At 40.4% G+C, this 24,247-nt stretch overlaps 1 protein-coding gene and 1 long non-coding RNA gene across 2 annotated transcripts; one reads left to right on the top strand and one right to left on the bottom strand.

The window, feature by feature from the left end:
- Window positions 1-8,597: 8,597 nt before the first annotated feature.
- Window positions 8,598-12,067, bottom strand: LOC116729291 (uncharacterized). Its single transcript, XR_004341127.1, has 3 exons — window positions 11,910-12,067; window positions 8,819-11,733; window positions 8,598-8,642 (listed from the first exon to the last, which is right to left on the bottom strand). It is a non-coding gene; the product is annotated as an uncharacterized LOC116729291 (long non-coding RNA).
- Window positions 12,068-16,647: 4,580 nt separating this feature from the next.
- LOC116729792 (chondroitin sulfate N-acetylgalactosaminyltransferase 1-like) lies at window positions 16,648-23,874 on the top strand. The gene is made up of 10 exons (XM_032578575.1): window positions 16,648-16,769; window positions 17,692-18,233; window positions 18,327-18,427; window positions 19,216-19,394; window positions 20,169-20,385; window positions 20,553-20,654; window positions 21,696-21,877; window positions 21,985-22,076; window positions 22,163-22,244; window positions 23,085-23,874. Exons 2-10 carry the CDS (start codon window positions 17,871-17,873, stop codon window positions 23,351-23,353), a joined length of 1,587 nt encoding a protein of 528 aa, XP_032434466.1. The 5' UTR covers window positions 16,648-16,769; window positions 17,692-17,870; the 3' UTR covers window positions 23,354-23,874.
- The last annotated feature ends 373 nt before the right edge of the window (window positions 23,875-24,247 follow it).

The following is a 24,247-nucleotide window of genomic DNA, read 5'->3' as shown; positions in this document are numbered from 1 at the left end:
CTAAAGGACAAGCTCTAGAGCAGTGGTGCCCAAAGTTGGTCCTCGAGAGCCGACATCCTGCATGTTTTATTTCTCTCCCTAGTTTAACACACCTGGATCCAATGATGGCTCATTAGAAGGCCTAAGAAGAACATTAAAATGCTGAAAGGGTTGTTACTACCAGCAGGGAGAAAACTAAAACATGCAGGATGCCAGCCCCAGAAGACTGAGTTTGGGCATCACTGGTCAAGAGAAACTCATCCATGTGTTTATCTTTAGTCACGTCGATTCCTGCAACAGTGTCTTTACAGGTAAAAAAAAAATTAATCCTCCAGCTAGGGTTAGGGTTAACCTTTCTGACTAAACCCAGAAAGTTAGAGCACATCACACCAGTTCTAATGTCTCTGCCCTGGCTCCCTGTAGCTCAGAGAATAGACTTTAAAATACTGTTGTTCGTTTATAAATCTCTGAACAGCTTAGCACCACAATACATGAAAGATCTGCTGTTGTTGTATCAACCTTCCCGATCTCTCAGGTCTTCTGGTGCTGGTCTGCATCCCCAGAACCAGAACCAAACATGGAGAAGCAGCATTCAGCTTCTATGCTCCACAAATCTGGAACAAACGTCCAGAAAAGAATGCAGAACAAAATAGAAGTCTTAAAACTCACCTGTTTAGAGTCGCTTTTGATTAGCAGTAAGTGTGGCATGTGGTTGGCATCAGCAGATTCATGCATTGAATTGTTTCTGTAAGGAAAAATATGATTATAAGTGTGTGAATTAGTTTTGCTTCAAATTTTCTGGACTGAATCAAACACAAATATTTTGTGAATGTAGAACAGAATCTGTCTCAGTGGTTTATAAATAATAATTTATTTCATACACACAGACAGTTTGCACCATTTGCTTTGGATCAATTGTGGCAAAAATGTAAAAAATTGTTTTTAAAATAAATTAAAGAATACAGTTTGTGTATTTTACCTTTTTTGTAAAATTATTTTTGAAGCATTGAGAAGATTACAAAAGCTTGATTTCACCTCCAGGTCACAGATCCAGTCTGGGATCAATTACAAAATTCCTTCTCTTTACCATTTATTTACGTTACTTTCACGTACCTAACCATAAAGAAGTTATATAGCAAATAGACACTTACTGAAAGGTGATCCTTCTCTTTTTACTAATTATCAATCCAATATTTTTACATGTTGTGTTTGGTTAACACAGGACATACATTCAGACCTTAAGATAGTGAACTTGTTCAGCTGAAGACAGATTGAGAATACTAATCTTTCCATCTGATAGATTTCATCAGGGAGGAGCCAGCGTCTGACGAGTTTTTTTTACAGGCTGTAATTAATATCTAATTCAAATATTTTGCATTGTCAGGTAGAAAATCTGTGATACCAGAATAAAGGTGGTAAATGTAAAAGGTATTCTTATATTAAGCCTATTTTTCAATGTTTCTGTGTATTTCTATCCAAAATTGTCTTATAACTCTACAGTCCCTAAATATATGCCAATGGTTGGGTTTTGTGTTTCCAGATTGCAGGGCAGGATGACACTTCCACTGAGACTGACATCAAAACCACAACCCTGGAAAAGAAAGTAGTTAATATTGGAAAAACTTGTAGAGCTAACAAAAGACTGAACTGCCTACCGATTCATACATTTGGCACCAGTTCACTCGTATTAAGCAACTGAAAGAAACTTTGTCCCAGCATGATGTTGTAGTCCATGTTGATTACAGTGAAAATTACACCTGCAGACAGAGTAAGGAAATTAAAGACACTCACTTTGGTGGATCCCACCAGCAAGTAGCACTCCATATAGGGGTGACGTACTACACTAGTGGGGAAGTCTATAGCATGTCGCTGTTGCTACATGGGCACATCTGCTGCCAGTTTTGGAGTACATAACATCAAAATACCCCCTGGCAAAAAATATCCACTTCCTATCCGATGGACACACATCTCAGCATCGTAGTAAGGTAGCATCCACAGTGCCTTTCATGAAAGGGTTTAAGTCTGTGACATGGAACTTCACTGAGGCCTCTCATGGGAAAGGAGCTCCTAAAGGAGTGGCAGGTGTTCTTAAAAACCTTGCAGATCGTGTGGAGGCTTATGGCACAGACATCTCAAATGCTTCTGTTTTACTGGCAAATCTGGCAAAGCACTCATCTCTTAGGCTTTTTGAAGTGACAGAGGAGAATATGGCTACATGTGGGGAACTTGTTCCTTCATTCCTGTCCCAGGGACTATGAAAATACATCAGGAAATGTATTTTTGACGTCAACAGCAATGAGACGGAGCGATACCCGCCCTCTCTGCAAAGACTGACAAAACATCTGTCAGACGTTTTGTCTGTCTCTGCTTTCCCCTCGGCGTCCACTGCAGAGCTCATCAGTGGGAACACCAGACAGTGGACATTCACCACCCACCTGATTCTTAGGGACCATTACAAGGCCTGCTTGGCTGGGGACATAGAACTTTTATTGGGGTTCCAGCTGGGGGCGTGGGAGGCCCCGTTTGACATTGCCATCAAGTGGGCTTGGCGGAACCTGGGTCGCTGCCTGAAAAAACTCCATGGTGCTCCATAATCCATGGGCCAGACCCTGCGGCTGGGCCTGGCCACGCCACTCCAACCGAGGTGGGAGTGGCCGAAACTGGACCAGGAGGGAACACTGGACTGCAAAGCTGTGCATCTGCTCAGTCCAGCCCCCCTGCCACACCTCCTCCTGCTGCTGGTCAGCAGGACAGACCCCGTCCTGACTGGCTGGTTGCCCTATGGGGAGGACTACGGGGAAGAGGCAGCTGGAAAGCAGTCGGACCCCGGCTCCTACTCGACAAGCCAGTAGCGGAACCATGACAGAAGTACTGTCACCTGCAGGAAAAGAACGAGTCAGCAAGTGAGCCGGATCACAGCCAGGACCTGTTTTGAACTGATCTCCCAGACAACAAAGGTCTTAAGTCTGATGGAGAGGGCAATGTCCGGCCTACTGCCACCACCTCTCCAACCCTGCAGGACGGGGTCCGTACAAGGCACTCTGTCCTGGGCCCAGTGAGGGTGGAGCCCCAGATGCCTGTGGCACCTGCTGACACGTCATGTGTCGACTCTCAACAAGCTGCAGGACTGGAGCATCACCATCTCCAACAGGTGGGTTGTCCTGGGGGACTCAAATGTCCCCTGCCTTCCCACCTTCAACTCCACTGACCTCCATCGGAGGTCAGCGAGTTGATGGCTACCTACCCTGGAGCAAAGTGGAAACATGCGGAGGCCCTGCTGAGGAACGCCACCATCCGGATCCGGTAGAATTCCAACCATGTAAGACAGAGCAATAATTTCTTTTGCATATAAAAATTGTAAGAGTGACTCTTTAATAATTAAGCTGTGCCCTGTTGCAACGACCCTGTCATGGGTCTTGAGCTTGGGTGCAACAAACTAGGCTGAACTGCCAAGAAGATACTGTCTACACTGGTCAGGGCAGAAATGAGGGGAGAGCTGCTCTGCTCTTCCTAATAGAAAAATCCAATGTCGTTCCTTCTTTTTTCTTTCGCACTGTGTCAAATTAATGTCCCTCTTTAAAACTGCTAGTCTCATTGTCTCACTGTAAAACATATTCCATAAAATGTCAAAAACAATGGTGTGTCCTATTCCTAATTTCTATTGTTGTATCTGTGTTGTGTCGTGTGTGGAGAACGTATATTTTGTTTCCCCCATGTATTTCTTTCCACAACGTTCTCAATATATGATGTAGTCACAATTTTTAGACCTGGGAGTAAACCCTTGAGGGATACTGATTAGTGTTTTGTCCTTAACATTTTTAATACATTTCAGTTTTCAGAATTGGAAATCGAACAATTGGGGTTTCTGTTGCATCAACAGAAACTTGGCTTGGCTCTAACCAGCAAGTTGGACAAATTTTTGTTCCGTTTGACAGCTGAGATCACCTTAAATGGTGAAAGATTTTCAATCTGTTTTACGTCTTGCTCGAAATTTGTTTTGAATTTGCTATTTAAATTCTTACTCACGGCGGCTTATGCAGTTATAAGTGGAATCAAATTCCCATGATCCTTCTTCCTGAAAGTTTTAGAATTTGAGACATCATCTCAAGAAGGGTCTTGAATATCCTCTTCTTCGTAATGCCTTTAAGAGAATATTGACTGCTTCGTTAGAATACTCGGATCTCATAAGAAGTGCCCTAAGGACACACCATTTACCATCCATAAATGTAGACTGCCTGAGCCAACACCAGAAAATATAAGGCAATCTGCTAAGGAAAACCTTTAAACATGCCCTGGCTGAAGCACGAGAAAGAACCTGAGGACAACGAAGGACATCCTGTATCTGGCTCCTTAGAGCATTACTGTCTCAGTGATGCTTTCCTCCAAGGCAACAGCAAGGATGACAAGGATGTTTTGCGGTGGATTGAAATGGTTCCAGAACTTGTAGGAGGGTTAAATAGTCAAGTGTGCAGAGCAGCTCTTTGTAGGCATGAAAAACAACAACTACTTCCTCAACATGCTAACCCCATCCACACATGTATTTCTGCAAAGAAATATCCTCCACCACTTCAATGTTCGGAAGAAGAGAAAAACAAAACAAGACATTCTAAAAGTTGCTGGGCCACATGCAACATTGGTCCTTGGCCACAATGGATGCATTATGATGGGTAATACTGCACTGCTGTTTGTGAGTGGCAGTGTTTGTTGTAGTAGTCCGTGAAATTAAGGCACAATATCTGTATTAACTTAGGATTGCTTCTGTTGATAAAGGCTATGAGAGAAACAAGCAACAGGCAACCACTTTGCAAGTCACCATTGATCAAACTCAGCCATGTCCTCTAAAGTGCACAACAATTTCCGTCAACTCTGAGAAGTTTGAAAACTACTGGGGTCAATAGCTAAATGCCGCCGAAATGAGTTTGGTAAATATCAACTTTCTTTTTGTTTTTTTAAAGAATTGTCAGTGCTTGTATCAATTACAAGGTAATGTTTTTCAGTATTTGTGTATAACACTGTGTCACAGTACTGGGAACACAGTTATACAGTGTTCCCAATAGTTTTCTCTATTGTTTTTTTAAGTATGGTGGCCTTACATTTTCTAACTTCCTCCTTGCATGATTTAAAACCAAACAGACAAAATATAATGTTAAAAAAGAATTCAGGGCATATCTGCCACTTTCTTTTTAAGAAAAAGTGGCCAGTGAGTGTATGATTATAGGACTTTATAGATCAGTGGAGAAAAAAGTCGTGATGTAAAAAATTTAATCTCCACAGACAAGCATTTTAAACACATTATGTGTTGTGCATGACTACATACAGGAGGAATGCATAACATTGTGAGAAATCAAGTTAATAAAAATGCATTTATCTTCCATTTTTCTTTCCTAAGCTTGCTCAGGTTTTAGACCAAACCAGAGATCCGGGTGAATACGTTGCTTGTGCTGATGGGCAGGTCCTGACTCAAAGGAATACGAGTCTGCCCATCACAAGAGTTTCAATATACGTCAAGCCATGTGTGTGAGAATGCTATCTTGCGTGTTGTGAAAATATGATTTCTACAATTCTTCAAAGATTCAGAACTCCTGCCTGAAAGCTGTTAAGAAAATGTGCAGCAACAAGGTCAGTAAATTTATAGAATCTACATTTGTTTCATGATATGCGAGTTAGGAGTCATATAAATACTGAACGAGTAAATTCCATAAACGTGACAATAACAAATAGTCATGATGTGTTGTTGAACAGACCCAAATGCAACAGGCAGAAGACGTTTAGTGCTGTTTGTAGATTTAATGAAAAATGAAGGCTCAAACTTATAAAAATGTAAAGGCCAAAGTACACAGTAAATCCAAAAAATAAAGACATGCAGAGAAGACGTGGGGACTGGGAAGTGGTGAGGTGAGAGACGAGCAGAGTGCCAAGACGGACTGGCGAGTTGTGACTGAGATAGAGGAGCTTAAGTACTGGGAGGAAGTAAATGGAACAATGGGCCTAGCTAGACGAGATGACTGATTGCAGGTGTGAGTAGTTGACACAGAAGCAAGCAGAGGGTTGGGGAGAAGGTGGCACAGGGAAGCTAAGAAGATCTGCTGGGGAATACAAAAGGGAGGAAACACAGAGCTGAAAATACGTCTAACACTGAAGACACTAAGAGTAAAGATTGATTGTCCTTGTTTCGTTTTCTTTCTCCAGGGTGTCAAGGTTTTTGCAAGAAACAGTAATGTTCCTGGTTTCCACCTGTTTCCCTTAAATCCGACACTACATCTCCCAGTACATATTGTTGAAGAATTTATTTTCAGCTTTGTATGTCGAATTCACCATAATATATGTTAATTTTGGGATTTAAATGTAAGTCACAGGCACAAGATTTGGACTGGTTTCTGATTCCTGTATGGCGTCCTTGACATTGGACACTATGCGTTAGTACAATACTTATTTGATATCGACCTTCATAATTTCTCCACGTCTTTGCACTTGTCTAATTCATATATTACTCAGCAGTAGTGTTTATCATCAGTGCGACATATTTTTTCAGATTGTGAAGCCTAAGCATAGGGAGATTTTCTTCCTTGATTCTGTCAATGGCACTGGCTTCGTAGATGAAAACCACACAAAACATTAAGGTTTTATAGGAATAAGTTCGGCAGTGGCATGTATTCAGTTTGTTCTGTTGTTAGACGGAGGTGAAGGTTCAGCATTAATCTTCATGTTTGTGTAACAAAAATTTCAAACGTTAATTTGTGATTAACTTTTTAATGCTTGAAATTCTAAAGACATGAATTTCCTAAGCAGTCTACTTCTCAAATGGTACGGGTAAAAGCTGGGCCATCAAAAGACTGTTCTCTGTCACATCTTTCTTGCATTCAAATACACGTTTATATATTTTTTTGTTTGGGTACTAATGTTGTGAAATATGCCCTTGTTAATTTATAACGTACAAACTTTCTGTCATCAGATAAGTCTGTTTTCAGTTGTCATCTGGACCGTGGACAGAATTTGTTGCCAATAATGTTAAGGTGAGATGTTTTGGTTGGACGCGTGTTTCTTTAGCACTACCAGGCTGCTTGTAAGAAAAATTATCATGAAACGAAATCACTGCTCTTTCACTTACTTACTTGTATTGACTGTTTCAGAAAACAATACAAAAATATTAGAAGTACAAAGATATAAAAACTCATGGCAAAATGCAAATTCAAGCAGCCTGTAGTCGCATTATCTTTGTATTGATAAATAAAATGCAGAACACAGGTGTCTCTTTTCATACAATTTTAACCTTGTAAACTGCAAGTTATAATTTATAACATTTTTCACTACAAGTTATTTAAAACTATACTTTTAAAGTATTGTACATAAAATTTATTTAACAACATTAAAGCATTTTATTCTGAATTATTTAAATAATGTTTTAATAGTACAGTCAGACCTAAATTTATAATCATAAAATAGAAATATTTCCAATCAAAATTATGAAAAATGTACATTATTTGCACTACCTCACAGAAATCATAAGTTATTATTCTTATTTAAACGAATCAAACTGCCTAATGTAACGGAACATGAGGCCTACTACCGTTAGCAACAGAGCTAAGTTAGTTAGACAAACACCCTTCACACATCACATTAGTGCAAAATAAACTACTCCGTGACACAAAACAAACTAATCCACATGTCATTCTCCTAATAATTTGATCTCATTAGTTACCTTAAAAGAGGGAAAATTGTAAGAGAAATGATCACGAAAGGAAATCACGGCTTTCACCTACTCGCTTCCTAGTGGATTGTTTCGGTTATGGCGCCAACTCACCCCTCTTCCAGACGAAGAATTGTATTACATATTTTGCACATTTTAAATCAAACTAAGTAATGCAGTGTTAGGTGAAATGTATATATTATCATATATTTGTTGTTTCCTTTATAACAATAGTGTTCCATATTTGATGTTCCATGATTGTTTTCTTTTCTCTAAACATAAAGACTGTTTCTGTATGTTTTGATCTACTTTATCTCCGTCTTCACAAGAGGGCCTCCCTGAAGAGAAGCAGTGATAACCGTGCTCACGGGGTTCATTGCTCACCAGGACTTCTTCTTCCTTTGAGCTGTTAGATAGCTGACGAATCGTCGCCTTGAAGATATACGACCTGTTCTGTTTTTACTCTGTGTTCTAATGCAAGATAACATGTGTTTAGTTAGTGATTGTCATTTAGCACTGCAACTAAAATGCTTTGACCCCACCCCTCAGGGTTGCAGTGCTCTCTGTGATAGGGTCTGTGAAAATAATAAAAAGAGAGGAGCGGACAAATGTGTTTCAGAGCGGTTGGAGATTTGTAACTGTAAACACATCTCTGTCCGTTCTCCTCGCGAGTACAAAAGAATCTAACTCTCTTGTCTTTTCTGTGTTGTTCAACTTGTCTTTAATAGGTGTCAAACCTGACATGCAGATAATCAAAATAATTGAATCTAATATTAAGGTCAATCTGATCAGTATTATACCCTGCAACAAATCCCTGATTTAAAATGTTATAACCGATACTGTGTTAAGGCTGTTATACTGCCTTCGCCATATGATTTGCAACTAGACAGTACAGCTAAACTCTTCCCTGACACAAAGACTCTGAGGAAAGTTGACCTTTTGTCCACAGGTTTATTGATTTCAAGGAAGTGTGAAACTGAAACACACACAAAGGGGATACATTCTTTTTACAAGCATGTACATACAAATTTAGTATAACCAAATTCAATACTGTCCTTTCAATACTCATTCAAAAATATTTAACATCCACCTCAACAACCAGAAATGATGTAAGAGATAATGATGTATAATAACATATTAAACATAACCTACCCACAATGCTTCGTCCGGGCAAAGATGAATACAGATTGAACTGGATTGACTAAACACATGGGTGACATGAAATCTAACTCGCTTTTACACACCTGGCATGTTTCACTTTCACACAAAGGCCTTTGTAGAAATAGAAACTTTAGCTGACGTAACACATCGGGTGATCACTGGGCATGACTTGGCTGACATCAGGCAACCACTGGGCGTGTTTTTAGATATAAGCAGTGATTCTTCCGTTTTTGTTCAGATGCTGTATAATTTCGGTTACATTCACTCCACAACAAATTAGCCTGTGAGGGTAAGCGTCTCTCTTTTCTAGCGCTAAAAAAGAATAAAAAAAGTAAACTCTGATTATTCTGTGTGGCTGGTTTCCTGTTCGTGTGCTCACACGCTTTTGGTCCGTCGAGTTTAAATCACAACAGCACGTTGCCCAGGCATACGTTGCCTACTATCACCACCCCAAATCCAACTTCTGTGCATAGGGCAGGTTGTGTGTGCCGTTCACCTGTTTGCGGACTTTGTGAACATGGAGAATATCACGGCCCAGAAGAAGCATGATTGGCGCTTTTGGATCGACCTCTGGGATCAGGTGCGCCAGTGACTTCAGATGAGGATGGTGGAGTGCTACATCGGGAGTTGGAATCTCATCTCTGTTGTTTGGGATGTCATTACACTCTATAAGACTTGGTAGTGGGAGGTGGACAGTTCCATCAAGAGATTCCACTTAGTAGCCGGTAGCTCTTCTTCCTGATACTTGCTTCACTCCAGCGCATGTTCTAAAGGTGTAAGGAGAACTTGAACTTGTGTCACTGAAAACCTCAAAGAACTGTGACGTAACTAATGAACGGTTGCTTTGTTCGTCTAAGATGGCGTAGACTCTCCTAGCCTTGTCCCTAGACCCAGATGGATAAACCTTTACGAGGCTTATTTTAGAACATGATTTCTCGGCGAGATCTCCACCACAAACTTGAGTGCACTGGGCATTGACCTGTGATTGAACAGGGATTTGAAGCTCCCTGTCGTGCCTTGATGCAGGATCTACTTCTGCTGCCCAAGGTGCTGGCCCAGGGTGAAGTACTGTGGGATGCCTTTCGCTGTTGCATTCTGCGCACAGGATTTTAGCTGTGCAGTTTTTTTGCAACATGCAGTGTGGAGGAGCAACATTTAAAGCAAATATGATTCTCCTTCAAGAAGTTCTTACGATCTTCAATGGACTTCTCCCTAAATGCTCGACATTTACGCAGAGGATGTGGCTTTTTATGCAGAGGACACATTTTGTTACAATCGTCTGGTTTTGAGAAGAGCTCGTTTGTGTTTGAGGTAACTTCAGTTTTGTGCGTAGAAACCTCTATGTGTCTGTTCGACTTCCAAGTTGTCCGCTCAGCCTTTGGAGCAATCTCCTCTTGAGTGTTGAGATTGAAACTTGGGTCGTTCCCAACGCTTGCTTCTTGACTGATGAAATCCACGAAGTAACCAAATGGTGGATATGAGACCTGATATCTTTGCTTGTATAATGAACCTACTGATGCCCATTTTTCCTGTAGGTTAAAGGGTAGCTTTCGCAGGATGGGATTGATGCCTCTTGCCGTGTCAAGGAAGTTAAGTCCAGGTTAGTCTCCTTCGTCCTTAGCTGCCAAGAGTTCGCTTAATAAATCACTCAACTTGATTAACTTGGAAAAATCTTGGTTCGTTATTTTGGGAAACGTTTCAATTCGTTTGAAGAGGGCGTCTTCTATAATTTCTGTAGAACCATATGTTTGGTCAAGCCGGTTCCAAATCATAGTCAGTCCTGCATTTGGGTGGTTTATGTGGGTCGCTCTAATTCGCTCCACATGTAAGGCTGAATCTTTGCCTAGCCACTAAAGCAGAAGATCCATCTCCTCACTGAATGTCAAATGTAAACCATGGATGGCAGACTGAAATGATCGTTTCCAAGCCCTGTAGTTCTGAGGTTTATCATTAAACTTGAGTAAACCCGTAGACACCAGTTCCCGTCGAGCCAGATAGCGAACGAAGTCATTCACGTTCAAATCGTCGAATTTAGGATTTAAAAATGATGAATGTGGGGGACGATCACTGACGTTCACTTGTGGCGTGGAGGGTCGTATTGGAGTAAAGTGATCGTGTTCGAGTCGAACTGTGCTTTTCTCATGAGTGAGCTGCTGCTGGGGAGTCTGGCAAAATAACTGGGTTCCAGAATCATCTTTCTTTGGAATGAAGGGATTAACGTCTGGCATAAGATGCATAGGTAAAACATCAGCATCTGGCTGTGGCTTTGAAGGAAGAGTGAGTTGTTTATCCACATCCAACTGTTGACCGTGGTTGACAACGTACTCTTTCGTTCGTTTGGTGGCTTCTAAGGAAGGTATTTCCCAGTTAAGCTGATTACTGGATGGATTTTCTTTCAAATCGGCAGCTGCTTCAAGTGCTTCAGCGACAGCCGTTTCCTTTTTTATGCTCAGAATGTCCATTGATACTTCCAATTTAGCCTTTTGCAGTTTTAAGTTAGCCTCCTCTTCAGCAAAGACAAGGCGTGCTTTTGCTGCTTCCGCTTTTGCTCTTGCTTTAGCAGCAGCAGACTCTGTAGTAGATGCTCTTGACTGTACAGAAGAACATGAAGCTTGAGATCGTGTCTCCCACGTTGCAGCCTCCTCTGTCATAATTACTTGTTTTCTTGTTATGATTTAGAGAGGTGAATGTTGTAATAAGTCACTGGCTGGGTATGTCTATGCGTATTCCGAGTCTTCCAGCTTAAACTGCGATGTCTAACCTGCTGAGAAGTTGTGGTTTCACAATACTGCCTTCGCCATATGAAATGCAACTAGACAGTACAGCTAAACTCTTCCCTGACACAAAGACTCTGAGGAAAGTTGACCTTTTGTCCACAGGTTTATTGATTTCAAGGAAGTGTGAAACTGAAACACACACAAAGGGGATACATTCTTTTTACAAGCATGTACATACAAATTTAGTATAACCAAATTAAGTACTGTCCTTTCAATACTCATTCAAAAATATTTAACATCCACCTCAACAACCAGAAATGATGTAAGAAATAATGATGTATAATAATATATTAAACATAACCTACCCACAATGCTTAGTCTGGGCAAAGATGAATACAGATTGAACTGGATTGACTAAACACATGGGTGACATGAAATCTAACTCAGCTTGGCTTCCTGGCCGAAGTCACATGACATGCAGCTGGGCTGCACCTCTTAAAGGGAAAGCCCCTACACATAAACAACCACATAAATCCCCAACAACACAGCTGTTGTCCTTTATCTGAATTTGAAGGGAATTACTACGCCCCCCCATCCCTTTTTCTAACTTTCTCTTAAATAAATACCATAGAAATTGCCTTAACAAGGACTAAACTGTGGAATGTTTGTAGTATATATGTATATATATATATATATATATATATATATATATATATATATATATATATATATATATATATATATATATATACAGTACAGACCAAAAGTTTGGACACAACTGTGTGTCCAAACGTTTGGTCTGTACTGTATATATTGGATATATATATATATATATACAATTTATTCAACTTGATAGGCCTCTATCTAGCTGCCTATATTATTGACTAAAATTACATGTTATGATCCTAAAAGCATTAAAATGATAATCTGATGTTTATAACCTTTTTCTATTTATTCATACTTGAATAACATTTTGTCTGTGTTTTACGGATAATTAAACTGAATGATTTTAACACTATCTAATTTAAAACGGTTTCCCCCCTGAAGTCTGGAGCGTCGTTTCTGGAGCGCCTAAATTCAAATGGGCCAATTAGCCTGCTTCGTCCAAAGCCGATAACGTCTGTACAGCTCCACATACTGTAAGTTTCACTTTGGCCCACGACAATCAATCGAGCTTCACACGTAAGAGTCGCTGTTCTTCACGGAACCAGAACAAGCTCCACAGTTCTTCATGAAGCCATTTTCCCACCATAATCCTTTTTTAAGGACAGCAGAAAAACGTTTGCCACATTAGCATACTGTAGGAAACAGCACAAAGCTACTTCTTCCGGTTTAACGTTTTTCATCACATTCTTTAACGAGCCGGCAAAGCTCAGGGCTCATCTACACATAGTTCCCTCTGGTGGTCATCATGAAACCATACTTTTCCACTTGGCTACAGAAAAATATGGCCGTGTTCCGTGAGGCCTCCATGTTATTTTGTTTATTAGTTTTGCATGCTTCTTGTTAAGAGCCTAAATAGGGTTGTGTTTACAGTGTACAGACGGATCAGATGCTCGGCTGTCTGGCTCTGGTCTGCTCACTCGTTCCCATACACTCGCTCTTTCAGGCTGAATACAGAAGCGATTCCATGAAAATAACACAGGGACGGCTCATTTATTTATTATCCGTCTCCCCTCGGTTAGCTTTAACTTGTCGCGACGAATATTTACAAGCCACTGTGTTCTTAATTCAGAATCGCGTGGAAATCCATAAAAACTTAAAAGCCCATTGTGTACAATGTATATATTTCACACCCGAATGTATACTTTTATTGTGAAGGGGAGAAGGTGAGGTGAGAAGACACCAACGGTTGTACGACATTCTATTTTTTGGTTTTGATTGGAAGACATTGAGAATACTGCAACAGACTGGCAACCTGTCCAGGGTGAACCCCGCCTCTCGCCTGGAACGTTAGCTGGAGATGGGCACCAGCACCTCTCCCGACCCCACTAGGGACAAGGATGTTAGAAAATGGATGGATGGATGGACATTGAGAAATAAACAAGGCTCAAATAATTTTGTGGTCTTTTTCTGCTGACTTCCACATTGGTGACCCCGAACATCTGCGAAAATCTAAACATGTTTTTAACGTTTTTTAACCAGATGCTGCTGCTGATTTGGGAGCAGGGTGCAGATTTTTTGTGTGCTTTTAGGTTATTAGTACATGTTGCTAATAGCTGCTTAATAGATGCTGTGTCTTTTGATACATACCCCTGTAAACTTGGCGGTCCCGGCCATCGACCCCTCGGAGCGCTTAGCTGGCTCCAGTGTTGAGGAAAGCACAGAAAACAGGGGTGACATCAGGCACGTGCAGAGGGGGGGCGAAGGGGGCTTGAGCCCCCTTTCGCCTTGATGCCCCTAGTGCCCTTTTTGAGTTTTTTTCTTCTTTTTTTTTAATCTGTATGTCAGAAGGCCTGTTTGTGCCCCTCAGCAATAATATTTAGCTAAATATAATAATTTAGTAAAAATAAACTAGTCTGGCTGCCCTCAGTCTAATAATGACTCTCAGAGCCTCCATATTGTTCAGACTCCGGGCCCAAGGTGAGGAGAAGGGTGGATCTGTGTCCTCTAACTATCAAATTATGGGCAAGAATATTTTTTCATACACTGGTTTGTGAATAAAAACGTAGGTCTGATGTTGACGTTAGAAAAACTGTTTCTATTTATATTTTTATAATCGTCCTTGCAATAGCGGGACAAAACCCGCCTCGCCCCTAAACTCAGAAATGTTTCAGCTGCAGAGAAAACTTCTGATTTTAACTTCATCATTCTGCTAAAAGCCCGGTTCGCTACAGGCAGTCTGAGTCGGTCCCACCGACAGATAGAAAGAAATATGTCTTTATATCAGACATACTGGTATAAGACACGATACTGTCACTGCGGGTCTCGATGCAGCTCAAAGCCTCGGTACCACTTGGTACCACCTGGTACCACCTGCTGACTGTTCGCTCTGCTTCTCCTTAACGTTTCTACCAGGCGGTTTAAAGCCGCTGCTGACGGAATCTGGGCTGGAGGTTCGCAGACAGACAACTGTCTGTCAAAACTAGTGGTTTATTTTGGTTTCAATGCTTGGGTTTTCTAACGTCCTGATTTGCATCGTTAGCTGTCTCTTTTATCCATCATTAATCAATCAATCAATCAAATTTTATTTGTATAGCACATTTCAGCAGCAAGACATTTCAAAGTGCTTTACATCATTACAAACACAGAAACACAATGCAATATAGAATCAATAATCAAAACAAAGCATTAAGTCAAGTTCCATCCATAAATTTGTAATTGATTACATTTCAAATACAATTCTAAACAGGTGGGTTTTTAGTTGAGATTTAAAAGAAGTCAGTGTTTCAGCTGTTTTACAGTTTTCTGGAAGTTTGTTCCAAATTTGTGGTGCATAGATGCTGAAAGCTGCTTCTCCTCGTTTGGTTCTGGTTCTGGGGATGCAGAGCAGACCAGAACCGGAAGACCTGAGAGGTCTGGAAGGTTGATACAATAAAAGCAGATCTTTAATGTATTGTGGTGCTAAGCCGTTCAGTGATTTATAAACTAACAACAGTATTTTAAAGTCTATTCTTTGAGCTACAGGGAGCCAGTGGAGGGACTTTAAAACTGGTGTTATGTGCTCTATCTTCCTGGTTTTAGTGAGAACGCGAGCAGCAGCATTCTGGATCAGCTGCAGCTGTTTGATTGATTTGTTGGACAGACCTGTGAAGACGCTGTTGCAATAATCAATATGACTGAAGATGAACGCATGGATGAGTTTCTCTAGATCTGGCTGAGACATTAGTCCTTTAATCCTGGAAATGTTCTTCAGGTGATAGAAGGCCGACTTTGTGACTGTCTTTATGTGGCTCTGGAGGTTCAGGTCAGAGTCCATCACTACTCCCAGGTTTTGGGCCTGATCGCTGGTTTTCAGTTGTAATAACTGAAGCTGTGCATTGACTCTAGATCGTTCCTCTTTAGGTCCAAAAATAATAACTTCAGTTTTGTTTCTGTTCAACTGGAGAAAGTTTTGGCACATCCACACATTTATCTGTTCTAAGCATCTGTTCAGTGATTGGATGGGCTCTGAGTCACCTGGTGACATCGTAATGTAGAGCTGTGTGTCATCTGCACAGTTATGGTAGCTAATATTATTTCCTGTTATAACCTGAGCTAGTGGGAGCATATAAATATTGAATAAAAGGGGTCCTAGGATTGAACCTTGGGGTACCCCACATGTGACCTTTGACCTCTTTGATGAAAAGTTTTCAATTGAAACAAAGAAATCCCTTTAAACTCTGATTAGCATCGTGTAGAGGTTAAATAGATATTATTAGGGCTTAATTTGTAAAATGGCAGCAGCTTATTTCATAACTTTATAACCAGAGACCTTCTCTCCTCTGGCCTGTTTAACAGCTACAGTCTCAGATCAACTCAGACCTCCAGGACTGTCAGCAGCAGAAACAGCAACTTTATACCTGTTGTGGAAAATATACATTTGCTTTGCATTTCCCCACATGATGGCAATGATATAGTAGGATCCATTTAGATTCTTGATTAATATGGGTGGTTGCTATGTTGTTGTACAGTGTTTTTGCTCAATGTGCCCCTTTTTTAAATTTGAGCCCCTGCCCCTCCAAAGGTCTCTACACGGCCCTGGGTGACATGACACCTTACATGTACTTCATGTACTTTCACTGATGAAATGCTCCAGGAGACTGCAGAGCAAATGAACATGTATAGCTTTCAAAAAGAGCGCAAGTCAATAAACACAACTGAAAAGGAGATGGAGCAGGTATCTGCATATGGGTCTCGCTCAGGTGCCTTGTGGAGCCTATTGGGAGATGTAAACAAAGCTTCCTGCAGTTTGTGATGTGATGTGATGTCCAGAGATCGTTTTCTGAAATTACTGACCCTAATTCACCTTCAGGACAATCTCAGTGCATCTGATGATGCAAAAAAAGACAAACTGGCAGCTCAGGCAGTGACTGCACGGTAAGCAGGGAAGTGGAGAGGGAGGGACTGGAGAAAGGTGGAGACTGAGTGGAGGGAGGATCAGTTTACTCCAGCAAGGTCACTTTAACGTTTACTTTCAAAGACCTGCTTCATCATTTCCTCCTGAAGACACAGTCTAGCGAAAAAGTTGTAAAGTTTCATTGTTTCTGACTATCGATTCTTCTCTTTGGGATGCACAAAAGTTGGTGAGTACAAATTCGATATTTCTCTGTTATTAATTTGATTGGATTTGTGTTCACTTTAAGCTCTGGTTACACACTAAAAGCTTATTCTGGGCAAGTACAAGAGAAAACGTTAAAACCTGACATCCTGAAGGAGAAAAGCATAGCAAACTATGAAGCACTTTTACAAGTTTTTTCAGTCGGAAAGATCTGTACATTTTATGTTATAACAGTGTTTTGTAGGTCATGACTGCTAAAAAGCTCGTGTAAACTCGCCTTTACACACACGTGCATACACACGCTTGTGGGGAAACATAAGCAAGCCATTCATGAAAATGCCCTCTACCTGAGTTATAAAGAGCCAACTGTGTTGTGAATAAACTGATTATGACAAGACACACCCTCTGTAAGGTGGAGGCGCTTACAGAGAGATGCTTGTTTCTGTCCCCCTTTAGCTTTGCATCATGTCAAAGCTATAAGGTCAGAGTGTTTCTCTGCATTTTATAGCAGCAAACCCAGCAGTCAGATCGCGATTGAATTGTGATTTGAGGTGAAAATAAATGTCTTCAATGCAGACCTCAGTTCACCCTGTGTGTGCTGCTTCTTCCGTGGAGTTTTAGAGAGTCATGTGAATTTGTACGTGTGGTTTCTACACATCCTGAAGTCAAACGTTCTCGCTTTTAAGGCGCCAAATTTCCAGAGTATTCAAATTGGACTTTTCTGAGAATTTAAGTATATGAGAAAAGCCCCAGAATGACTATGGTAGGAGAAATGTTTTAAATATGGAACCTGAAAGATGGATGGATGGACGGATGGATGGAAGGATGGATGGATGGATGGATGAACAGATGGTTGGATGGATGGACGAAAACAGCTCATGTGATCGTTTTAACAGCTGAAACAAGTGTTCTTCCTCCTGTCGTTTCGTCCACTTCTCATCTTGCAGTAAAGTCGGCGATCGGATCAGAACCAGTTGAACCAGTCACTGAGACCCAGTGAACGCCATGAACAAACTGGAGGACTTCCCGCAGCTGTTTGGCTCTTTATCACAGCAGCAGGTGTATATGTTCGCAGCTGTTTTCCGTCTCTTTAAGCGTTTCTAAATAACTTCAGAGACGATCCAGCATGTTGAGACGGTGGCTGCTGGCGCTGATGACCCGGATCGGCCTCATCACGTCGGGCTGCTGCTGCTTTCTGCTGCTCTTCTACCTGCTAGGCTGTAAACCTTCATCTCACAGCAAACACCCGTCTCTGCTGTGGCCTGGAGGGGCCACCAGTAAGGAGGGCTACCTGGCCCTGCTGCAGGAGAGAGAGGACTCTCACAGACACTACATCAGCAGTCTGACGAAGCAGATAGCGGAGCTGAAGGTAGCTCTGGAGGAGAGGACGCAGCAGCTTCAGGAGTCCCTGGAGACGGCGAAAAGTAAAGGGATTCTGCCTCAGGGTCTGGAGAGTCTGCACAATACCCCTACAAAGTCTGACCTCAAGGTAGGAAAACACACTTCTGGATGATTTATCGATGTGAGCTGGTAAAGTAAGAAGGAAATACACCACATAAATGTTATGCATTATGTCCTTCAGGAGTTCTTCCGCTCCCAGCTGAACCAGGCGGAGGTGAGCTCAGGTGTGGAGCTGCCCAACGAATATGCACTGATCCCTTTTGATACCTTCACCCTGCAGACGTGAGTACAGCTGTGCAGTCAGGCCTCCATCAGTATAAAACGTGAGACATTTAATCATGTGCCATACCTTTCTCCACATGAACAGAAACAAAACTGAAGTTATCTTTGGACCAAAAGAGGAGCGAATTAGATTCAGTGTCATTACAGTTAGAAACCAGAATCCAGGCCTGAAATCTGGGAACAGTGATGAACTCTGACCTGAACCTTCAGAGCCACATAAGGACAGTTACAAAGTCAGCCTACTATCACCTGAAGAACATTTCCAGGATTAATATTTAATCTTTAGTTTATTTTAGTCACATTGATTACTCCAATAGTGTCTTACAGGTCTACCTAACAAATCATGTAGCTCAGAGAATACATTTTAAAATACTGTTGTTAGTTCATAAATCACTGAACAGTTTAGCACCACAATACATTAAAGATCTGCTGTTGTTGTGTCAACCTTCCAGACTTTCAGGTTTTATGGTTTTGGTTTACTCTGCATCCCCAGAACCAGAACCAAACATGCATAGAACAAGCATTCAGCTTCTATGCACCAAAAATCTAGAACAAACTTCCATAAAAATGTGAAACAGCCAGGACACCAAGTGCCTTTAAATAAAGACTTAAAACTCACCAGTTTAGAATTGCTTTTGATTAGCAGTAAGTGATCAACATATTTAAAGTGTATTGATGACTTTGATTATGGAATTTGACTAAATATAATGCTGCTTGTTTCATAATTGGTGACTGTACTGAAATATGCTGTACAAATAAACGCAACGTGACTTTCTGGCGCTGCTCAGGGTTTACCAGCTGGAAACGGGGCTGACGAAGCATCCGGCCGAGAGACCCTCGAGGAGAGACCGCCGAGACGAGCTGGTCGGGACGGTGGAGACGGCTCTGCACGTCCTGAACGGACCCCAGCAGCACGCAGACGGCACCAGGAGGAAACGAACCTACTCCCCTTCAGACTTCATACAGGGTGAAAAACTATGAATTCACTAAGAATTCAAGTCACTGAAATAAAACACAAGACAACGGAAAAATCTGCAACACAAAAATCTGTTTTTCCACTTATTTTATATGTAACCAACATGCGTTTTTTAGCTAAAAGAAGAAATATTATCATATTGAAGAGAAAAATTGTGAGTTTTCTTTTGCATGGAAACCAAATCTGATGTAAACTCACTTTATAGATTTTGGATTTCCTTTAATTCACAGAGAATTAAAATCTTTAAGTCTGAACATCTATAGATAGGAAGCATCTCTAGATAGCAGTGGTGGACACACATCTAGTGCGCTAATAGTGGAGTTAATTTTGGGTTTATTGCTTTAGCATTCGAAAACATTCAATTTCCCTAAATTTAATTTTCTAAACAATTCTAACCAGCTAACTAAAAACTTGGGAGTTCTGGATAGAAAATATTTACAGAAAAATAATTTGTTTTTTTTAATCTTAAATGCAAAATGTATATATTTTTTGTAATTTGGCTTATTTATTGGTCAAAGTATGAATACTCCAGTGAAGAATCGATTGCTTATAAAATTAGTTGACGATTCTGCATCCCCAGAACCAGATTAATCCGATTCATCGTTTCGGCCGTACGAAACGATGAATCGGATTAAACCCGACTGTTACATGAATCAGTCTTTAAAACTTCCCTCAGGAGTGAGTGTGTGCTTGCATTGTTGTTGTCCCTGTGTGTTTCTGTGCTGCCCTGTGAGGGTTGAAAGAATATTTTGGTTTTTATCTCAGGTTTGACTCGCACAGAGCGGACCAGAGGGACCGTCTATGAGCTGGTGTTCAAAGGCGACGGCCCACAGAACTTCGCTCAGCTCGTCCTCTTCAGGCCGTTTGGGCCTTTGATGAAGGTGAAGAGTGACGGCGTGAGCACACACGGCATCATCATCAACATAATCGTGCCGCTGTCCGGGAGAGTGGACGCCTTCAAGCAATTCATGAGCAACTTCAGGTACCATCCGGAGGTGGACGAACAAAACGCTGGTGGGAAACTGTTGACCTGAGAGATCTGGGTGAAAGCTCATTTCTACGAATGAACAAGTTCGTTAGGGAAAAAATGTTTAAATGGTTTCAAACCACGCGGTATAAATCTGTTCTTGTTTTGTTTGTTTGGTTCAGGGACGTTTGCGTCCGACAGGACGGCCGGGTTCACCTCACTGTGGTCTACTTTGGTCGAGATCAGATCGACCAGGTGAAGGCTGTGCTGGATCAGATCACAAGGTAATGCTAAGAACTAGGGCTGGAAATAATGATTAGCAGTTATTCTATTCATTATTTTGACAATTAGTCGATTTATCGGATAAAAAAATTAGCACATTCTACAGATTTCTAAGTAAACCAGTGCATCATGTATGCATTTTTTATTTGAGCGCTTGATCATTTGCAGCAAATGATGCATCTGCAGCTTAAACAATACTTCCTACATCAACATGTGAAAAGTTCATCCCTTTCTGCTTGTAAAATGCTGATCTGGCTATTTTATGGGTTAACCAAAAAATAATTGAACAGCAAAAGGTGCTTAATATATATATATATATATATATATATATATATTTTTTTTTTTTAAACAAAATTTTAACCAGGTGGAGCTAAAACTATGCTGGAGTTCTGGGTAAAACAAATCTTAAATGCAAAATGTTTAAATTTTCTGTACAGTTTTGACTTAATTACAGCTCTGAGTTTGTTGCACATTTAGAAAATGTTGCTTTTTTCAGTCTGTATACTCCAGTTAACGATCAATTACTAAATTAGTTATTTCAATAATTAATACATCAATAATTATTCCAATTAATCGTTTCAGCCCTGATCTGTTTTGATGTTCAGTTTAAATTTAACATAATGCACTAAGCTTATGTATTGCTTTATGAATCTTAGCCTGTCTAATCTGACAAACCTGTTGCACTGCGTGTGACAAGCATCACCCAGCGCATATTTTGAAAAGCTCATGTGGCATTCTTTATTACATTAATAAAAAAAAATAAACTCATTATGAAGCTAACTGACCTTGAATAAAAATGGTTTATTCTGGGTTTACCAACACAACTAACTTGATTTTTAGAAAACCCGCAGAAAACCATCTACTTGAAGGTTTTTAGTCTTTAATGCAGGGACTTTTCCATGTGGGACTGCACATTTCATGTTGGCATTCATAAACTAATAAAAATGGAAGAGAAAGCATGAGTGCGCACAAGAAAATGAAAATGAAAACCTTGCAGCTGTGCAATTAAGGAGCGATGGCAGACGTTTTGTCCTGTGCCTCAGGGAGACTCGGTTCAGGAGTTTCACCTTGATCCAGATGAATGAGAAGTTTTCTCGCGGCCGAGGCCTCGACGTCGGCGCCAGGGCCTGGAGACAGCGGCAGAACGTCCTGCTCTTCTTCTGTGACGTCGACGTCCACTTCACACCAGACTTCCTGACTTCCTGCCGCTTGAACGCAGACGCTGGTGAGAGCGAACCCGAAGATGTTCTGCACACTTTCTCTTCCGAACACGTTGCTAGTTTCTCATCAATAGCTACCCATAATGCTTTGTTGCATTGTTCATTCTTTTAGGTAAAAAAGTGTACTACCCTGTGCTCTTCAGCCAGTACAACCCATCCATCATCTACAGCAATCACACACGCATTCCCTCTATAAAACAACTGGTGGGTAAAATGGGGCAAAGTTTTCATTCTGATGGAGAAAATATAGATATAAAGAGGCTGATTTAAATCTTTTTCTTCTGTTTCAGGTGGTAAAAAATGAAAATGGATTCTGGCGGGACTTTGGATTTGGCATGACATGCCAATACCGATCAGATTTTATCAACATTGGTAAGGTACACCCAGCTGTTCATGCATTACAGAAATATTTACATACCTTGTAGTTCCCTTTAATAATTGTAGATAGTAATAGGTTTTTCATTAATTTTCTGCCCAAATTAATTGTAAGAGAGGTAATTAAATTGTTATCAATAGTGTTTCATTATAAAAACTGAAAATCTACAGTAGAAATATACTTTTAATTTGAGGGTTTGTTTTTCATTAAGTTAAAGGAGATTAGTTTATATTCTTGGCCGTCTTCAGCTGGCAGAAATATGGCAAGAACTGGGAATATATCAGAATAAAGAAAACATTTTCATAATTTTATCAACAACCCAGTGAATGTTGATTTTAGAATTTCTGTCTTCAGCTTCTTATAATAAAAAAAATACCTAAAAGATTTACCTTTTAAACTAATTTGAATAATTCACTGAGCTTATTGTAAAGTTTGTTAATTAAGATCAGTTAGAATGTATGTATGTATGACTGAATTGAAATCAATTATTTCTTTGTAACTTGAGACATTTGTTGTGAATTGTGCAATATAGAAATAAACTAAATTGAACTGAATTAAAACAAAATGCAAAAAGGACAAAACCTTTGAATGACCTGTTTAATATCTTAAAAATTATTATGGTTGCACAAAAACTTTCGTTTTGCTGTCTATTCCTTCAAACTCTAAAAACACTGGATCATAAGGTCAGGTAGAAACTACATATTGACACCGTTTATGTATTTTTACATCATTCAGTACATTTTCTGCTCTGGAAGAGACCAGTAGCTGTTGTCTAAGGATCACAAGGTTTATATTTAAGTTAATGATGTATCAAATTGTTCTAATCTCGCCGACAGGTGGGTTTGACCGCAGCATCAGAGGCTGGGGGCTGGAAGACGTCCACCTGTACAGGAAGTATCTCCACAGCAAGCTGATGGTGGTTCGAGCTCCGTCCAGAGGCCTCTTCCACCTGTGGCACGAGAAGAGCTGTGCAGATGAACTTCCTTCAGACAAATACAAGATGTGCATGCAAACCAAAGCCATGAGCGAGGCCTCTCACGGCCAGCTGGGGGCGCTCTTCTTCAAACGGGAGATAAACTCCCAGAAACAGAGCGAAGAGATCTGATGTGGACATTCAAACAGCATGTAAAGGCCAACTGAAGGCTAAAGTTCCATGCTTTTATTTTGGTAACATTCTGTATGACGTATCTATAGCAACAGAACAACAGAGCCTTTCTTTGAAGGTTAACTGCAAAGAAAGAAAAAGGTTAATAGCAAGAAAAAGGCATAAAAGGCAACTTAAATTTAAGTTTCTGTCAATAAGGGAACAAAGTAATGGTGATTATATTTAAAAGAGAGAGATATTCAGTTTAATACAATGCCAAGCATGGGAGAAAAATAAAAACAAGCAAACAACACGGATATTTTTTTGGTTAGGTTTATTTAAAAAAAGTCAAATATACAGTTGATATATATATATTTATATATTTAATATAATTTAAATGCTCATAACTGAAAGGGATGCCGACCCAGTAGAAGGTGTGAGAAGCTGCTGTGGACATTGATGCGTTGATGTGAAATGTTTACAGTGCGAAGTTAACAGACAGGATGAACAGTATTCAGAACACATTACATTCATCAACTGGATGAAATCAGCAATACGACGGGGAGGGGAGGCGATCAGGGCTAATGACACCTTGATAACACTTTAAGGTTGTATAGAAGTATAGAAAAATAAACTAAAATCTGGCAGCTGTGGTTGTTATGCAGCAGGTTTTCTGTTTGAATTTGACTGTTTTTGGTCTATAAGCGGATATATAAGCACCTAATTCTTCCGTTCAGCATGGTGTGAAGTATCTTTCATTTATTGCACGGCACGATCACACCCTGAGCTCTGGAGGAGGGGAAAAAAGCAACAGCAGCTTTCTGGCAAAGGCACAGTCACTCTCCCAGGAATAATAATAATAATAATTATAAAAAAAGACATTAACTAAGAAGAGCGAGAGAGGATACGAGACTG

This window comes from Xiphophorus hellerii, chromosome 12 (assembly GCF_003331165.1).
Source record: "Xiphophorus hellerii strain 12219 chromosome 12, Xiphophorus_hellerii-4.1, whole genome shotgun sequence".
Classification (NCBI taxonomy): domain Eukaryota; kingdom Metazoa; phylum Chordata; class Actinopteri; order Cyprinodontiformes; family Poeciliidae; genus Xiphophorus; species Xiphophorus hellerii.
This window is presented reverse-complemented; position numbering and strand designations above follow the sequence as displayed.